General features: G+C 42.6%; 1 protein-coding gene across 4 annotated transcripts in view; it reads right to left on the bottom strand.

Moving 5' to 3' along the window:
• Positions 1-36: 36 nt before the first annotated feature.
• Positions 37-17,338, bottom strand: part of LOC110503015 (1-acyl-sn-glycerol-3-phosphate acyltransferase delta) — a 19,665-nt gene continuing 2,363 nt past the window's right edge. For 2 of the 4 annotated variants that reach the window (XM_021581395.2, XM_021581386.2), the window contains exons 2-10: positions 11,064-11,241; positions 10,704-10,873; positions 10,300-10,461; positions 9,837-9,990; positions 9,592-9,694; positions 7,327-7,402; positions 5,563-5,761; positions 5,272-5,308; positions 4,318-4,894 (exon numbers count right to left, since the gene is read on the bottom strand). In XM_021581395.2, coding sequence (XP_021437070.1) covers positions 4,786-4,894; positions 5,272-5,308; positions 5,563-5,761; positions 7,327-7,402; positions 9,592-9,694; positions 9,837-9,990; positions 10,300-10,461; positions 10,704-10,873; positions 11,064-11,241 — 1,188 coding nt within the window. In that variant the 3' untranslated portion in view covers positions 4,318-4,785. Of the gene's footprint in view, positions 1,522-4,317; positions 4,895-5,271; positions 5,309-5,562; positions 5,762-7,326; positions 7,403-9,591; positions 9,695-9,836; positions 9,991-10,299; positions 10,462-10,703; positions 10,874-11,063; positions 11,242-17,338 lie in introns of those variants that run through there. The other 2 variants (XM_021581394.2, XM_036960907.1) reach the window with 2 other exon arrangements.

The following is a 17,338-nucleotide window of genomic DNA, read 5'->3' as shown; positions in this document are numbered from 1 at the left end:
TCTAGGAAGGAAAGAGTTTATATTTTTGGTGGATTTGTTTTAAAATCGTTTTTATTTCGCCTTTCTGAGGATCCCATTTTTACAGTTGGAGATTAAGTTTGTCCCAACTGACACCCTATTCCCTAATATAGTGCACTATATGGAAGAGGATGCAATTTGGGATGTAGAGGATATGGGCAGCACTGATTGGTTGACAGTCAGACAGGTGTGTCCCGATTGGAGAGCCACGGAACTGAAGCATATCCAACCGAGGAGAGAGACAAAGGTCCGATCTCACTCCCTGCTGCTGAATGCACACACACTTTCTGGTCCTCTGCTGCTCCTAGTGTTTGCTATGTACAAACAATATTAAATCGTTAAGAAATGCTGTGTGAGATTAGTTTGTCATATCCTAGATTCATCAAACATAACATGGTAATGTTTACACGGGAGCTTAATAGAAGGGACTGCCTGCGTTTGTACGTACACACTGCTGAAACTAAAGCCAGCATCAGATAAGCAACTGAAGTGGGCTTATCTGGTACTTCAGAATCTCATATGTGCAAAAAAAGTTACATTTTGAATCGAGTGCATTTAACACATCACACTTTAGTCATACATGTTGATGTATGGCAAGGACAAGGACAAAGACATAGATGCATGCCCTGAACCTACAGTGCAGTCAGACCCCTTGACTTTTTCCACATTGTTACGTTACCTTATTCTAAACTGAATGAAATAAAAATAAAAAACTCACAATTGCCCATAATTAAAGGGAAAACATACCAGATTCAGAACTTCCATTGATAATCCTTGAGCTATTTCAACTTGATTGAGTCCACCTGTGGTAAATTGGTTGGACATGATTTGGAAAGGCACACCCGTCTATATAAAGTTCCACAGTTGACAGTGCAAAAAAAAAGACATGAGGTCAAAGGAATTGTCCGTAGAGCTCCGAGGCAGGATTGTGTCGAGGCACAAATCTGGGGAAGGGTACCAAAACATTTCTGCAGCATTGAAGATCCCCAAGAACACATTGGCCTCCATTCTTAAAATGGAAGTTTGGAACCACCAAGACTCTTCCTAGAGATGGCCGCCCAGTCAAACTGACCAATCGGGGGAGAAGGGCATTGGTCAGGGAGGTGACCAAAGACCCGATGAGTATTTAATCCATTTTAGAATAAGGCTGTAATGTAATAATCTGGAAAAGGTCATGGGGTCTAAATACTTTGAATGCACGTATGTGTTTAGGTGCAGTTTATTCATGTACTGGCAAGAGGAAGACTGCTGAAGCACCTTCCACCCTTATTGTCGTACTGGAGTTGAATGCAACGCCATCTCTGACCAGCAACATTCTTTCTTTGGAATTAATTATCTGCTGGAGGTGAACTGTGCTGTAGGGATGAGATTGGTAATGTGAGTGGTCCCTGGGAGCTGGGAAGGATCTTGCAGTTGTAAGGCCATCTCAGTTAAGTGGGACCCCATAGCTGGAGCTTCTCTTAATCTCAGTCTGTCCAATCATCCAGCGCACACCAACCGACACTGAGAATGGAATAGAGGAATGTGATGAACATACTGTATGCTGAGGCGAATATTATGAAGTCTATGGTTACAATATCCAGTGGAAATGTTTGACCAACGGTATGATGTGTGCCAACACTATCGTGTAAGCGATACCAACCAATGGCATTACAGGCATGCTCATGCGATCTTATTCAGTACTTTCCAAGAGGAAGGAACAACCGGTTCTCGCTGTTGATCAGTTTCAAAATATTTGGTAAACAATGGATGCGATTGAGGAGAATGTACTAACAAAAATACCTTTTAGCAAGAGTTAGTCACACCTGTCACAAAGCGACCCTGGTTGAAGGTGAGTTGTCACGAAAAAGGAAACAGGGCTTGCAGTTGATGTACGACGCCTCCTGGCGGCCATGTTGGAAGACCACAGCATGAATTATTCTGACTACAGCCGAGTGACTGCCTAAAACTAGTTGATTCATCACCACAGTCCTTTCTGTAGAGTAACAAGGCAGCAAAGACAACGGGGGGAAAATGTTTACAGATTCGCCGCAATCATGAAACACCGTTGGTGAGAAGTCTCAAGAACTGTCAGAAAAGTTAGGAAACCGTCAAGCCCTCAATCCAGACAGCTGTCAGTAACAGGCCTGCTACTGTACGATCAATTCATCACTGGTAAATCAAGTCAGATGTTCGAGTTTAGTTTAGCTGTTATGCTAACAACACTAAGTTAAACAATTAGAATGCAAGCTAGCGGTTAGCAAGTGTCACGTGAGTTTAACATTTTGGAGAAGCCATTTGTCATTATAAAGGCACCTTTATAACAAAGGATTGCTTGCCTCCATCGCATTTGCAGTCTAATGTAAGCCTACTATTCCTGATGTAGATTGGATAGAGAATTTAGGCTAATAAAACGCATAGGTTTATAGGCCATATCAGAGACATTTCCTTTGTACGGGATTTTATTTCACCAGGTAGGCCAGTTGAGAACAAGTTCTCGTTTACAACTGCGACCTGGTCAAGATAAAGTAAAGCAGTGCGACGAAAACAGAGTTACACATGGAATAAACAAACGTACAGTCAATAATACAATAGAAAAATCTGTATACAGTGTGTGCAAATGGAGTAAGGAGGTAAAGTGGCCTTTGATAAACAATTCGACTACACATGATTACCCATACGAAGAGAAAAAAAGAAAAGTGCAGTAAATAATGCGTCCAAAATACCAGTTTCAAAACTGCAATCTTTTTTTGCAAGGGTGGATAAATGAGCAGAATCGTGTTTTTAATACGATGGTAGCCTAGGCCTACTCTACTGAACACTGACAACAGATGAATAAAAACGACCTTGTCTTGAATGCAACCATGTAACCAGCTTGTCAAAAGTATTTTTTTTTGTTGCATTTATAGATAACCTTCTGCCTAAATTCTAATCTGCTACGAAATGTCATATGACAATAGCTGGATTCCTTCTAGCCATGACCATGAAAAGGGTAGACGCAAATTGTACAATATGACCTACATATGGAGATCATTGTTGTCCAAAACAATAAAATAAAAATCCTCCAGTGATTATCATATGATTATTCATAAGAGGGAAAATGTATGGACATTACAGGGCAAAGACCTCAATGTGCTAAGACAGTCAGTCACACAGCAGGTTATTTGTTCCAGTCCAACAATAGATTGAATCTTTATGACAAACACCTGAATTAATTAGTTTTAACATCAGGTGTGCTTTTCATTTGTTTATGTACTGTAGGTTCACCAGCTGACCTCAAGACACCCATGTGGATGAGATTCCCACTGAAGATGAAATGCTGCAGCATTTCTACTACTTGGTCATTTTCCAGATATGAAAAGGAGATAACCCTCAATTATACGAGATGGTTGTCATATGCTGTGGTTAATCTGAATGATTCTGTTGTGCCATTTGAGTAGAGCACCTTCACCTCGTCGTCATGACAAAAGTGCCCCCTTAAACCATATGAATATATCAAATGTAATGTGCAACATGTAAAAGACTTGTTGATATTGTTGTCTGGGTGAAATTAAATGTATCGTCTCATCTCTGCTTTCTTATAGCCAACTATTTTATTTCTTTACAATTTAAACACATTTCGCATAGACAATGTAATTGTGGTAGTCTTAGACTAACCATCTTCATTATCACAGTGCCACTCACCTGTTCTGAGAAAAGTATCTGGCATTGGACTTGGTAGTTGTGTTTTAAGCTAATGATTGCATCTCACCACCTAGATTACAAGGGTTGGATTTGAACCAAAGCATGTACAAAATCCAGTATAATGATTAGCCTCATATACATTTTCTAATGGTATGGTTTTTAAATTGATAACATAGCTGAACAATATGTAAACAGTGTGTAAGTTAAGCTATTCTCTGCTTCAGATGCAATGTCAAGGGGTGCATAGCAAATGCCCATAAGGATAATGCCATCATACTGTAGGCCAGTGGTTCCCAACTCCGGTCCTCCAGTAACCCCAACAGTACAGTTTTATTGTAGCCCCAGACAAACTCCGGATTCAACTTGTCAACTAAATCATCAGGCCCTCTGAGTTGAATCAGGTATGTTTGTCTGGGGCTACAACAATGTGTGCTGTTGGGGGAACTGGAGGACGGGAGTTGGGAACCACTGCTGCATGCCATTATCAGCTACAAAATGGGTTCACATGGCTGATATCCTGAGAAATAGTGATAGTCAAATACAACTCATTGTAGAGCTTATGACTGAACAAAAAGGTCATGTTCATTTGAGAATACAACACAGAATTGTGATCTGTGATTAATCAACACTAGTTCATCTTGAAAAAGTTTAATTAAAACACGTTTAAACACAGCTTACTTGCACCGTTTGAAATTATATGAAAGTGTTGATTCTTTGAAGATTACTTCCTAAAATGTCTAAACTTTACATGTAAGTTAACGGTTGTTACTAAAACAATGCCAGGCGAAGAAAAAGAAATGTCCATCTCCACTGCAATGGAGGTTGGTGGCACTTTAAATGGGGAGAACAGGCTCATGGCAATAGCTGGAGTGGAATGGTATCAAGTACATGGTTTCCATGTGTTTGATGCCATTCCAGTCGCTCAGTTCCAGGCATAATTATGAGCTGTTCTCCCCTCCACTGCTCCCTGATCTACAGTGGGGAGCACACTTGATTATTAACTACTTACACATTGAATCAGGTGTGTTAGTACTGGAACAGAAGCCTGCACCCCCAGCAGGGTTGCCCTGCTCCAGTTGTAAAATGTTTATACATGTGTCACTTTTAAACTATTTTTGCTAACATACTGTAGGTATACATAATCCATGGCATACAAGGGTGTACCGGTACTCTTGGGACATTCATCTGCAGACGGATCCATAGCGCTCTGTAGCTGAGGACAGAAAACATCAAAGAAACAGGCTTCATTGTACTCTAATTAGACAGCACTGAATATTATGTTGAAATATCTCTGTCCTCAGTTTCTTGCTAGCGACTCGAACTGGAGAATAGTTTCATGAGGTCTTCCCACAAAGGTACTTGCCCTATCCAGAGTAGCCTACTCTCCCTTCTCTGACAGCTGGAACAGCTAGCTAATCCTTTCACCCTCTATGGCTGTTAGCTAGCAAACTGGTGATATTTAATTCACGTAGCTAGCTACACAGTATGTAATGCTAGCTAACATTATGTTAGCCTGCACACTAAGTTTCTGTAGCAAACTATCTAGCTAATAACACCGTTTTTGATCATTTTCAAAATATATTTACTTACTTGAATAAGTTCTCCCACTGCCTCCATTTTCTGGGTCCTTAGAAAAACGAAATAATGGGCAATCTTCCCGAAGTTTTTGGTGGTAGCAAAACGCAGCTAGCCATGTGGACGACTGAAGGAATTCCAACATGGCGCTTGGTGTGGTTGCTAGGTGATTTGTGACGCAACTGCAAGCCCTCTATAGTGAACTTGAATAATCTTGGTCGGCTACATTAAAATAGTCTCAAGGGACAGATTTGGCTCGGGGACCACTAGTTGATGACCTCTGAAATATATACCAATAACACCAACCTGCAGAGCAGAAGGCCACAGTGGCCAGTATGGTGAGAATAGACCCAGAGAGGACCAGCTGGACCAGGAGGAGGTAGAGGGGGTATAGGAGAAGGCAGGTCCAGCCTATCCAGTTGATCAGGGACCAGGGTCCACGCGGAGGGGTGACTACAGGGCCAGGGAAACACCCGGTGTGGCTGTAGTCCTCCTGGAACTGGTCCTAGAAGCACAATACATGAGCACATCATAACCTAACCTAACAAACAGGAGCATAGTCCATTGGCTTCACTGCCATAACCACAAGGAAGTGGGAAGGGAGGGGGTCAAAGTCCTTAAAGCGGTATTTTTGTATGTCTGATATAGTATGTCAATATCATGTCTTTTTGTGGATCTTTTTAATGCAGTGCAATTTAGTACTAATCTAAATGGGCCAAAGGTACATGTTCCAGATTGTGCATGTGCTGCTCCCATGTTGTGTTGCTGCCTTGCTATGTTGTGGTTTTAGGTCTCTCTTTATGTAGTGTTGTAGTGAGTGTTTTGTCCTACATTTATATTCCATTTATTTATTTATTTTAATCCCAGGCCCCCGTCCCCGCAGGAGGCCTTTTGTCAGGCCGTCATTGTAAGTAAGATTGTGTTCTTAACGGACTTGCCTAGTTAAATAGAATAATAATAATACGTTGATGAAAGTGTTTGGGTCGTAACTTGGTTAAATATATAAAAAAAATTAAATGGACCATTTTAACATTGTCTCCAAGAGCACATGTTCAAATTGATAAAAAAAAACAACGTTCCCATCTCAGGAGGTTAAATAAAATGTTTTATATGGCGTGCCAAAGTGCCAAATAAAGTAACAGGGTTGACGATTTCTTCTTAAAATCAGCCATAAATCCCCCTGGGACGGGGAATGGAAACTTTTGTGCAACGGAGTGGCAATTGAATGCAAGCTTCACAAAATGGTTTTAATTGTTAAAACATTTCTAGCCTGTCTATCTATGGGTAACAGGGTTGACATGTTATGCTCAACTGGCTCAGTTTCCCACCAAAAAAATGGCCAAAAAGTGTAGAATCAGCTTTTACACTATGATCTCACTATTCAATGTTCAATGGAAAACATTTTTTTAAAGGAATAGTTTCACCATATTAAAGCGAGAGTTCAGGTCACTTAACAGGGTTGACCAGAAAATGAAGGACAGACATAAATGCTGAATTTTGGCACTTTAGCAAGCCTTTATTCATATAAAAAAATTAAAAAAAATTGCCATGTGGTCCATATTAAAAGGGCACTTAATTTAATAAAACATGCTTTTAAAATCCAATACTCGTGCACAATTTCAACTTAAAATATCAAAAGGGACGCAAGAGGCACTTGTAGAATGACCTGGCAATTTACAGAATATAAAAACGTGTAAATTAAGCGAGTTTGAGCTTAGTCCTTGGTGCTTACTGCGCTCCAAAGAGCTGGCTGGTCAAAACAATAAAGCTCTATCTAATCTAATCCAGATGCATGACACTATAAGAATACAATGAATCAAACTAACAGGGGCCAGTTTATCAGAAAGAGTTTGGTGCAATGTTTGCGAATTAAACATTGGGGACAGAACAAAGTTATAATGTGAAGAGTAGGTATTGACATTAAATTTAAATAGAGTTTTAGCTTTGTCCTTATTTTTGTTTTTATTCCTTTAATAGTGAACAAATAGATGCAAACTCTGCACCTTGTGCAAATGCTTAGTTGGTAAATCTGGTCCATAGTGTGAGCTCTCTCCTCAATTATAACCCTACCTTCTCCTGGTAGAGTTTGTGAAGCCAGGAAGAACATTCAGCCTCATCTTCTGGTACGGACTCCAGAGGGATTCTCCTAGAGATGGGGGAGGCATAAGAGACGGGGGAGGCATAAGAGGCGGGGGAGGCAGAAGAGACGGGGGAGGCAGAAGAGACGGGGGAGGCAGAAGAGACGGGGGAGGCAGAAGAGACGGGGGAGGCAGAAGAGACGGGGGAGGCAGAAGATGCAGAAGAGACGGGGGAGGCAGAAGATGCAGAAGAGACGGGGGAGGCAGAAGATGCATAAGAGACGGGGAGGCAGAAGAGACGGGGAGGCATAAGAGACGGGGAGGCATAAGAGACATTAGAGACGGGGAGGCATAAGAGACGGGGAGGCATAAGAGGCATTAGAGACGGGGAGGCATAAGAGACGGGGAGGCATAAGAGATGGGGAGGCATAAGAGACGGGGAGGCATAAGAGACGGGGAGGCATAAGAGGCATTAGAGACGGGGAGGCATAAGAGGCATAAGAGACGGGGAGGCATAAGAGACGGGGAGGCATAAGAGACGGGGAGGCATAAGAGACGGGGAGGCATAAGAGACGGGGAGGCATAAGAGACGGGGAGGCATAAGAGACGGGGAGGCAGAAGAGACGGGGAGGCAGAAGAGACGGGGAGGCAGAAGAGACGGGGAGGCAGAAGAGACGGGGAGGCAGAAGAGAGCAGAAGAGACGGGGAGGCAGAAGAGACGGGGAGGCAGAAGAGACGGGGAGGCAGAAGAGACGGGGAGGCAGAAGAGAGCAGAAGAGACGGGGAGGCAGAAGAGATGGGGAGGCAGAAGAGACGGAGAGGCTTTCAGGCTTTCAGCTGTCCAATTCAATTCCATAGAACTTTATGGTCCATTAAAATACACTGAAAAAATAAACGTAACAAGTGTTGTTCCCATGTATCATGAGCTGAAATAAAAGATCCCAGAAATGTTCCATACGCTCAAAAAGCTAATTTCTCTAAAATGTTGAACACATTTGGTTACATCCCTGTTAGTGACCATTTCTCCTTTGCCAAGATAATCCATCCACTTGACAGGTGTTGCATATCAAGAAGCTGATTAACAGCATCATTATTACACAGTTGCACCTTGTGCTGGGGACAATAAAAGTCCACTAAAATGTGCACATACACACAATTCAACAGATCTCAACAGATCTGAAGTTGAAGGAGAGTGCAATTGGCATGATTACTGCAGGAATGTCCACCAAAGCTGTTGCCAGAGAATGTAATGTTTATTTCTCTACCATAAGCCGACTGCAATGTCATTTTAGAGAATTTGGCAGTACGTCCAACCGGCCTCACAACCCCAGACCACATGTATGGTGTTGTGTGGGCAAGCGGTTTGCTGATGTCAACGTTGTGAACGGAGTGCCCCATGGTGACGGTGGGGTTATGGCATGCGCAGGCATAAGCTACCGTGATGAGATCCTGAGGCCCATTGTCGTGCCATTCCTCTGCCACCATCCCCTCATGTTTCAGCAGGATACTTAATTTTTTTTTATTACCGTTATTTAACTAGGCAATCAGTTAAGACCAAATTCTTATTTATAATGACAGCCTAGGAACAGTGGGTTAAATGCCTTGTTCAAGGGTAGAACGACAGATTTTTTACCTTGTCAGCTCGGAGATTCGATCTAGCAACTAGGCTACCTGCCGCCCCAAAGCACAGGTTCATGTTGCAAGTATCTGTACACAATTCCTGGAAACTGAAAATGTCCCAATTCTTCCATGGCCTGCATACTCACCAAACATGTCACATAGTGAGCATGTTTGGGATGCTCTGGATCTACATGTATGATATCACATTCCAGTTCCCGCCAATATGCAGCAACTTCGCACAGCCATTGAACAAGAATGGAACAACATTCCACAATCAACAGCCAGATCAACTCTATGCGAAGGAGATGTGTCTGGCTGCATGAGGCAAATGGTGGGCACACCAGATACTGACTGCGTTTCTGAACCATACCCCCACCTTTAAGGTATCTGTGACCAACAGTTTCATATCCGTAAATGAATTTATTTCAATTGACTGATTTCCTCATATAAACTTCAAGTCAGCAAAATCTTTGAAATTGTTGAATGTTACGTTTATATTTTTGTTCAGTATTAGTCCAATAAACCAATATAAGGGCCTTGAGATCAGTGAGTTTAGCCTCTAACTAATGGCCATCCCAGGTTCCACTCACAGCCAAGTTGCGATAGAAAATGCAGGCTGAAATGAATTATTATATACCTTATGTATAAATCTGGATGATATTTTTTCCCGTTGATAACTCCCAGCAAGGTTGGTGTTTCGTTGTTTCTGAAATTTAGTGTACAACAGTAGACCGCAGCAACTGAAGGGGTAACAGACACAAAAACATTAAGTTGTCAAAAGATCATTGGCATCAGTCTTTATCCAAAATAATGGGGATATACAATCATGAGTCATGACATGTGTAGCATTTGGTCATTCTGGAGCTCCCAGGGGTTCCGTACCTGTCCCTCGGAGGTTCTGGACGGCTACCCAGAAGCCCTTGGTCCTGGGCAGGAGGTGGTGTTTGAGTTTAGGCAGGCCTTTCTTCTCTGCCACCTCCATACTGATCTGATGCTTCTCCTCTGTGAAGCGTGTTCCCTCACAGTGGAGCAGGAACTGGCACACAGAGATTCGCTGTAGTGTCACTGCTGTGTTTTGACTGACCAACCAACCTGCATACTCAGGTTTACAAGGTGAGTATCATTACTTTCTCACGTTATCCTTCCTAGACTTGTGACAATATTGATTGTGTCGATCAATACAATCTTATAAATGAACAACCATACTGCATTTGCATGTTTACATAGTTGCAAAGAAAGTTTGGAATAAGGAGTTTGATAAGACCTGTTATATCCTCTCGAACTATAAAACGCCCAGTCAACTTTTGACTATTAAGTGTCATTATTGATTGTGTTCAAGGCTCACCCAGAAGTTCTCGGGGTAATCCCGTAGGTTCTGAAGACTCTGGACAAAGCTCCTCTTATCCTCCTCCCACTTCCTCTTAATAAACACCATTTCCAGGAAGTACCACATCCAGCCAATCACAGGCAGGTACGACAACTCTTTCTTGGCTAAACATTTGGAGGCCTGGAAAGGGAAAGATTATTCAAACACATTAACACAGAGGGCATCAAACAACGTCTGAAAATCTTAGTCTCTTCTCAGTCATTATACAATTCCTTGCTTCCCACCTTGGACGGTATTGGAGGACAATTTCCAAGGTCCCTCCCATTGGACGTTCTTCTCCAATGCGTTTTGAGAAGGAGATAACGAGAGAGGATACGAGGAATCTAAGACCGATGAATTGAGAAAAATCCCTGTTCTCTTACCCCAAGGACCCCGAATCTGTCACAGAAGGTCCAGCCACACAGAAAGTCTATTTCAAAGTTGTGGTTAAGGACGACGATGGCGTTCTCTTTGCCGTAGGTTTGGTAGTCCGCTGGGTCTGTGTAGAAAGTTACTTCAGTGCCAGACCACCACTCTAGGAGAGCCACAGACTCTGGGGAACACACAACATGACATTAACATAACACAGCACAACCTAGCCTAGCAGAGCGTAAATAATAGACCACTGTGTCAGCAGCTACAGTAACTTTATATTTCAGTTATTGCACCACGTTAGAGAGAGTATAGCCCCTGCAGCATCAGTTAAGTGAAACAATAGTGAAAGAGAGCGATATCCTACTCACGGCTGGTGAGGGAATATCCCAGTTTACAGTTGATCCGCCGGGCCAGCTGCTTGTTGATTGGCCAGAGGGGCAGAGTGCAGATCTGTAATAGGTTGACCAGGAGACCGCTGACCAAGAACCCATAGCAGATGATCAGGTGACACAAAAATTGGCCCTTCAACCACTGTACCAGACCCATCTACAGGGGAGGAAATTAGGAGTTTATTAGGCATAATAAAGATATAGTTGATGCACAGCAGGTGACATAGGAACCACTGCACCAGCCCCATCTTTCCATTGGAAGCTAGACCCCGTTGGTATGAAAACAGAAATCTGACCACACCTTCTTCTGCGCTGATTGGAAAATGACTTGGTGAAAATCAGCTCATCATTCAGCTGGCCAGTTCTTTCAGATCAGAGAACAGATCTTTGAGACAGCGCCAGACATTTTAGTCATTTAGCAGATGCTCTTATCCAGAGAGATTTACAGGACCAATTAGGATTAAGCACAGACAGATATTTCACCTAGTTGGCTCTGGGATTTAAACCAGTGACCTTTTGGTTATTGGCCCAACACTCTTAACCGCTGCCACAGACCGATCCAATCTCGTACAAACATCCAATATCCTGAACAACATACAATAGACAAGTCTGAAAGACAGATACGCAACAATGAGAGAACTTGTAGTTATCAGTACAGGTCTTACTCAAACAGCCGGGATCACCTGAAGCATGCACAGAACAATGTAAACATGCAGGAGCTGGCCTACTATGCTCTGCCTGCATGCATTTACATAGTGTGCGCATGCTTCTGGAAACAGAAATATGAACACACTACCAGTGTTTTAAGTCTGATTAGTAATACTTTCCTGTGGATATTTTGTCTCCAATTCCCAAAGGGTATGAAGACCAACCACCCAGAAAACCAGTTGAGCAGGTTCCCCAACCAAATTTGGCCTGCGGGTGGTTTTATTTGGCCCCCAAGTTTTTTTGAGCAAAAAAATAAATAAACGTAATTTTGTGTGTGGGATTTTCATTGTTGGACCTAAGACAAAAAAAACCCACCAGAAAATCAGCTCCAAGTCCTTTTAGTTAAGAGATCTGTTCAAGTATTCCCACGCATAGAGAGATTTGACGTGATCATATGCAAATGTCAGCAAGCTTTGAAATGATATTTTAGTCAAACATATCCTGTTTGGGTTTCTCGCGGTCAATATGTAGTCTACCAATGATTTGTAATTATGTTCCGGCCCCACAACCATCCGCTCAAGAAAAAATATATATCTATATATAAATATAGAAAAATCAACCCACGGCTGAATCTAGTTGATGATGGAGTAAGTTCAAATATTATGTTATTCAACATTCTGTCTTGGAGAGGTCCTGAAATGGACATTTCCAAATAGTTGAACTGTAATATATATTAGACGTGAATTGTGAAAGCTAATAAAAAAAAAAATTAAAAACACACAATCGGGCAAAGTTCACCCCACCCTTGCTCCAGAACAGTGGGAACTACCCTTATGACTCATCTCGCTCTCCTGACCGAGGCTGACGAAATGAAGCGCTCTCTGCACTCCAAAGAGCTGGCTGTTCAAGAAGAAATTCAGCCACTCTTCAATTACACTTTTTCTTCTCTCGCTCTCCTGCCGTCCCGGCTGTATAGAAGTCATTGAGGTTAACTAAATAAAGACTAAAAGGATCGTGTAGGCCTCCCACTACGATCCATAACGGTTGACAACATACTCATACTAGAATCAGGACAGAAACAGTCTTGGTTCGAAAAGTCTTGTTTGATAGGAACTTCTTGTTCATGTAGAATGATCACAAGCACTCACTGTGTCAAACTTGTTCACTGCATAAGAACTGTGAATAGGAATCTTCCTATAGAAAAGGTAACAATTCCCTGTATAATATGTGGTAGCGTTGGAAATAGTTGATAGCCCGCAGCGCTCACTCGGTTTCACCTCCTAGCTGCTCAACAAGGCACGTCTAGGCAGACTGTTTTTACACGTACACATGGTCATGAGATAGCAGTCTGACTATACAGAGTTGTGTACATATTACCTCAACTAACTGGTGCCCCCACATTGACTCACATTGACTCTCCCCCTTAACACATTTTATTTCTTAAAACCTCATTGTTGGTTAAGGGCTTGTAAGTAAGCATTTCACTGTAAAGTTGTACTCAGCATGTGAAAAATAACATTTTATTTGATTACACACCCTGCTAGGTTACACTCTGGGAACTACTACAGTATATACCAATAGCAGACTGGCACTACTGCACCACACCACAATATAATCTACTATGGAGGACTTTACCTCAGGGGAGTGGTTGTGTACAGTAGCATATCAAACCTCCAGTGGCAACCTGTCATTCAGGGCAGAGCCCCACATTTTTAGCATTCACATGCATATAAAATGTTGTTTTTTGGTGGGGGCTTGCCTGTTTTGCATGTTATTTTGGCATTAATACGTGTCACATCAGTTTGCAAATAATGTAAAAAATATATTGAGTTAATAAAGCCACATACAAACATTGTCCCTTTTGTTTTCTTGAGTAAGGCAGCTTCAAAATGCAGGTGTTTCAGCCTAGCACAGTGCTTTCTGTGATGGTAGGGCAAGCCAGCAGAAAATACAGAGCGTTGCGCCGTGTTTGGCTCAGTGTTCTGTCACTCATGGGGACACTATGTCACCACCAAGTCGAAGGGTAGAGCTAGAAAAGTCAAGCCCCTTGGGTGCTGCCATAGTGTTACATTAGAAGTCCCTATCCAAGAACACTCAAGGTAATTAGAAATATATATTTTTACCTTTATTTAACAAGGCAAGTCAGTTAAGAACAAATTCTTATTTTCAATGATGGCCTAGGAACAGTGGGTTAACTGCCTTGTTCAGGGGCAGAACGGCAGATTTTTACCTTGTCAGCTCGGGGATTCGATCTTGCAACCTTTTGGTTACTAGTCCAATACTAACCACTAGGTCAACAGTAGCTTTGATTGGACTGATGTCAATATCATACTTTCAAAATCTTCACTAGCAGTCATCATCATGAATCAAGTCAATATTTTATTTATTTCACCTTTATTTAACCAGGTAAGCTATTTGAGACCGAGTTCTAATTTACAACTGCGACCTGGCCAAGATAAAGCGAAGCGACAAACAGAGTTACACATGGAATAAACAAACATACAATACAAAAAGTCTATATACAGTGTGTGCAAATGAGGTAGGATAAGGGAGGCAAGGCAATAAATAGGCCATAGTGGCAAAATAGTTACAATATAGCAATTAAACACTGGAGTGATCGATGTGCAGAAGATGAGTGTTACAAGTAGAGATACTGGGGTGCAAAGGAGCAAAATAAATAACAGTATGGGGATGAGGTAGTTGGATGGGCTATTTACAAATGGGTATTGTGGGATTCTGTATTTTACATTATAGCCACATATATATATATATATATAATTAAATATTATCTGATGTTGGCTGTGTGAAGTATCTGCATTTGTGCACTTGAGCATCATCATGAGATTAAACAACTGCTTGCTACAGCTACTTGCCCGTTTGTGTGTGTGACAAGAACTGAGTAACATGGTGTGACCTGCATGTTGCAAAACTGTAGATAACAGCCCAGCAGATGCTTTGTCCTTGTGTTTGTATGTAACAATATTGAGCACATGGTGTGACTTGCTGTATCTTACAAAGTTGTGATAGGGAGGGGTGGTCATCACGAGGTTTAACTGAGATGGAAAAATACTGAACACCACAATAGCAGGAACTGAGCAACTGCTATAACTAGGGGGTGATACCAGAACAGTGAGAATCTATACATCGACGGAGGGAGGACTCCAAGAAGCGCCACTCCAAAGCACCCGCCTGATCGCCTGCGATAGGCTGAGCAAGTCTAAACCATGCCCAGCCTCTACTGTGATAGTTCCAACCCGTCTGTTGGCCTATGTCCATCACAGTATAAGAACAACTGTTTACATTCCCTGTTCTGCCCTGCGTGGTATTACAGTGAGCCCGTATATACGAAAGTTGCATTTGCCATTTATTACTTAGCTAATAAAAAATACATAGTATACAATCGGTGACTCATTGTTATATTTATCCTGATACCAGATTCAAATTTACACAACTCTAACACTATGTACAGGTGCAGTGATCTGTGAGCTGCTCTGACAGCAGATGCTTAAAGCTAGTGAGGTAGATATGAGTCTCCAGCTTCATTGATTTTTGCAGTTTGTTCCAGTCATTGGCAGCAGAGAACTGGAAGGAAAGGTGGCCGAATGAGGAATTGGCTTTGGGGGTGACCAGTGAAATATACCTGCTGGAGCGCGTGCTATGGGTGAGTGCTGCTATGGTGACCAGTGAGCTGAGATAAGGCGGGGCTTTACCTAGCAAAGACTTGTAGATGACCTGGAGCCAGTGGGTTTGGCGATGAATATGAAGCGAGGGCCAGCCAACGAAAGCATTCAGGTCGCAGTGGTGTGTAGTATATGGGGCTTTGGTGACAAAATGGATGACACTGATAGCAAATTGGACGCAGTCTGAGTAGAGTGTTGGAGGCGATTTTGTAAATGACGTCGCCGAAGTCAAGGATCGGCAGGATAGTCAGTTTTACGAGGGTATTATTGCTAGCATGAGTGAAGGATGCTTTGTTGCGAAATAGGAAGCCGATTCTAGATTTAATTTTGGATTGGAGATGCTTAATGCGAGTCTGGAAGGAGAGTTTACAGTCTAACCAGACACCTAGGTATTTGTAGTTGTCCACATATTCTAAGTCAGAACTGTCCAAAGTAGTGATGCAGGACAGGTGGGCAGGTGCGGGCAGCGATCGTTTGAAGAGCATGCATTTAGTTTACTTGTATTTAAGAGCAGTTGGAGGCCACGGAAGGAGGCCACTAAAGGAGAGTTGTATGGCATTGAAGTTCGTCTGGAGGTTAGTTAACACAGTGTCTAAAGGGCCAGAAGTATACAGAATGTTGTCACCTGCGTAGAGGTGGATCAGAGAATCACCAGCAGCAAGAGCGACATCATTGAGGTCTACAGAGAAAAGAGTCGGTCAGAGAATTGAACCCTGTAGCACCCCCATAGAGACTGCCAGAGGTCCGGACAACAGGCCCTCCGTATTGTCTCTTATCGATGGTGGTTATGATATAGTTTAGGACCTTGAGCGTGGCAGAAGTGCACCCATGACTAGCTCAGAAACCAGATTGCAAAGCAGAGAAGGTACGGTGGGATTCGAAATTGTCGGTGATCCGTTTGTTAACTTGGCTATCAAAGACCTTGGAAAGGCAGGGTAGGATAGATATAGGTCTGTAGCAGTTTGGGGTCTAGAGTGTCTCCCCCTTTGAAGAGGGGGATGACCGCAGCTTTCCAATCTTTGGGGATCTCAGACGATATGAAAGAAAGGTTGAACAGGCTAGTAATAGGGGTTTCAACAATTTTAGAAAGATTGTCTAGCAAAGCTGATTTTGCAGCTCTTTCAGAACATCAGCTATCTGGATTTGGGTGAAGGAGAAATGGGGGACGCTTGAGCAAGCTGCTGTGGGGGGTGCAGGGCAGTTGACCGGGGTAGGTGTAGCCAGGTGGAAAGCATGGCCAGCCGTAGAAAAATGTTTATTTATCACGGATTTATCGGTGGTGAGAGTGTTTCCTAGCCTCAGTGCAGTGGGCAGCTGGGAGGAGGTTCTCTTATTCTCCATGGACTTTACAGTGTCCCAGAACTTCTTGGAGTTTATGCTACAAGACGCAATTGTCTGTTTGAAAAAGCTAGCCTTTGCTTTCCTAACTGCATGTGTATATTGGTTCCTAACTTCCCTGAAAAGTTGCATATCGCAGGGGGCTATTCAATGCTAATGCATTACACCACAGGATGTTTTTGTGCTGGTCAAGGGCAGTCAGGTCTGGAGTGAACCAAGGGCTATATAAGTTCCTGGTTCTACATTTTTTGAATGGGGCATGCTTATTGAAGATTGTGAGGAAAGCACTTTTAAAGAATAAACAGGCATCCTCTACTGACGGAATGAGATCATTATCCGATCGATTAGGTCGATTAGAAAGGCCTGCTCACTGAAGTGTTTTAGGGAGCGTTTGACAGTGATGAGTGGTGGTCGTTTGACCGCAGACCCATTACCGATGCAGGCAATGAGGCAGTGATTGCCGAGATCCTGGTTGAAGACAGCAGAGGTGCATTTGGAGGGCAGGTTGGCTAGGATGATATCTATGAGGGTGCCCGTGTTTACGGATTTGGGGTTGTACCTGGTAGGTTCATTGATAATTTGTGTGAG

The sequence above is a fragment of the Oncorhynchus mykiss genome, chromosome 23 (assembly GCF_013265735.2).
Source record: "Oncorhynchus mykiss isolate Arlee chromosome 23, USDA_OmykA_1.1, whole genome shotgun sequence".
In the NCBI taxonomy this organism is placed as follows: Eukaryota; Metazoa; Chordata; class Actinopteri; order Salmoniformes; family Salmonidae; genus Oncorhynchus; species Oncorhynchus mykiss.
This window is presented reverse-complemented; position numbering and strand designations above follow the sequence as displayed.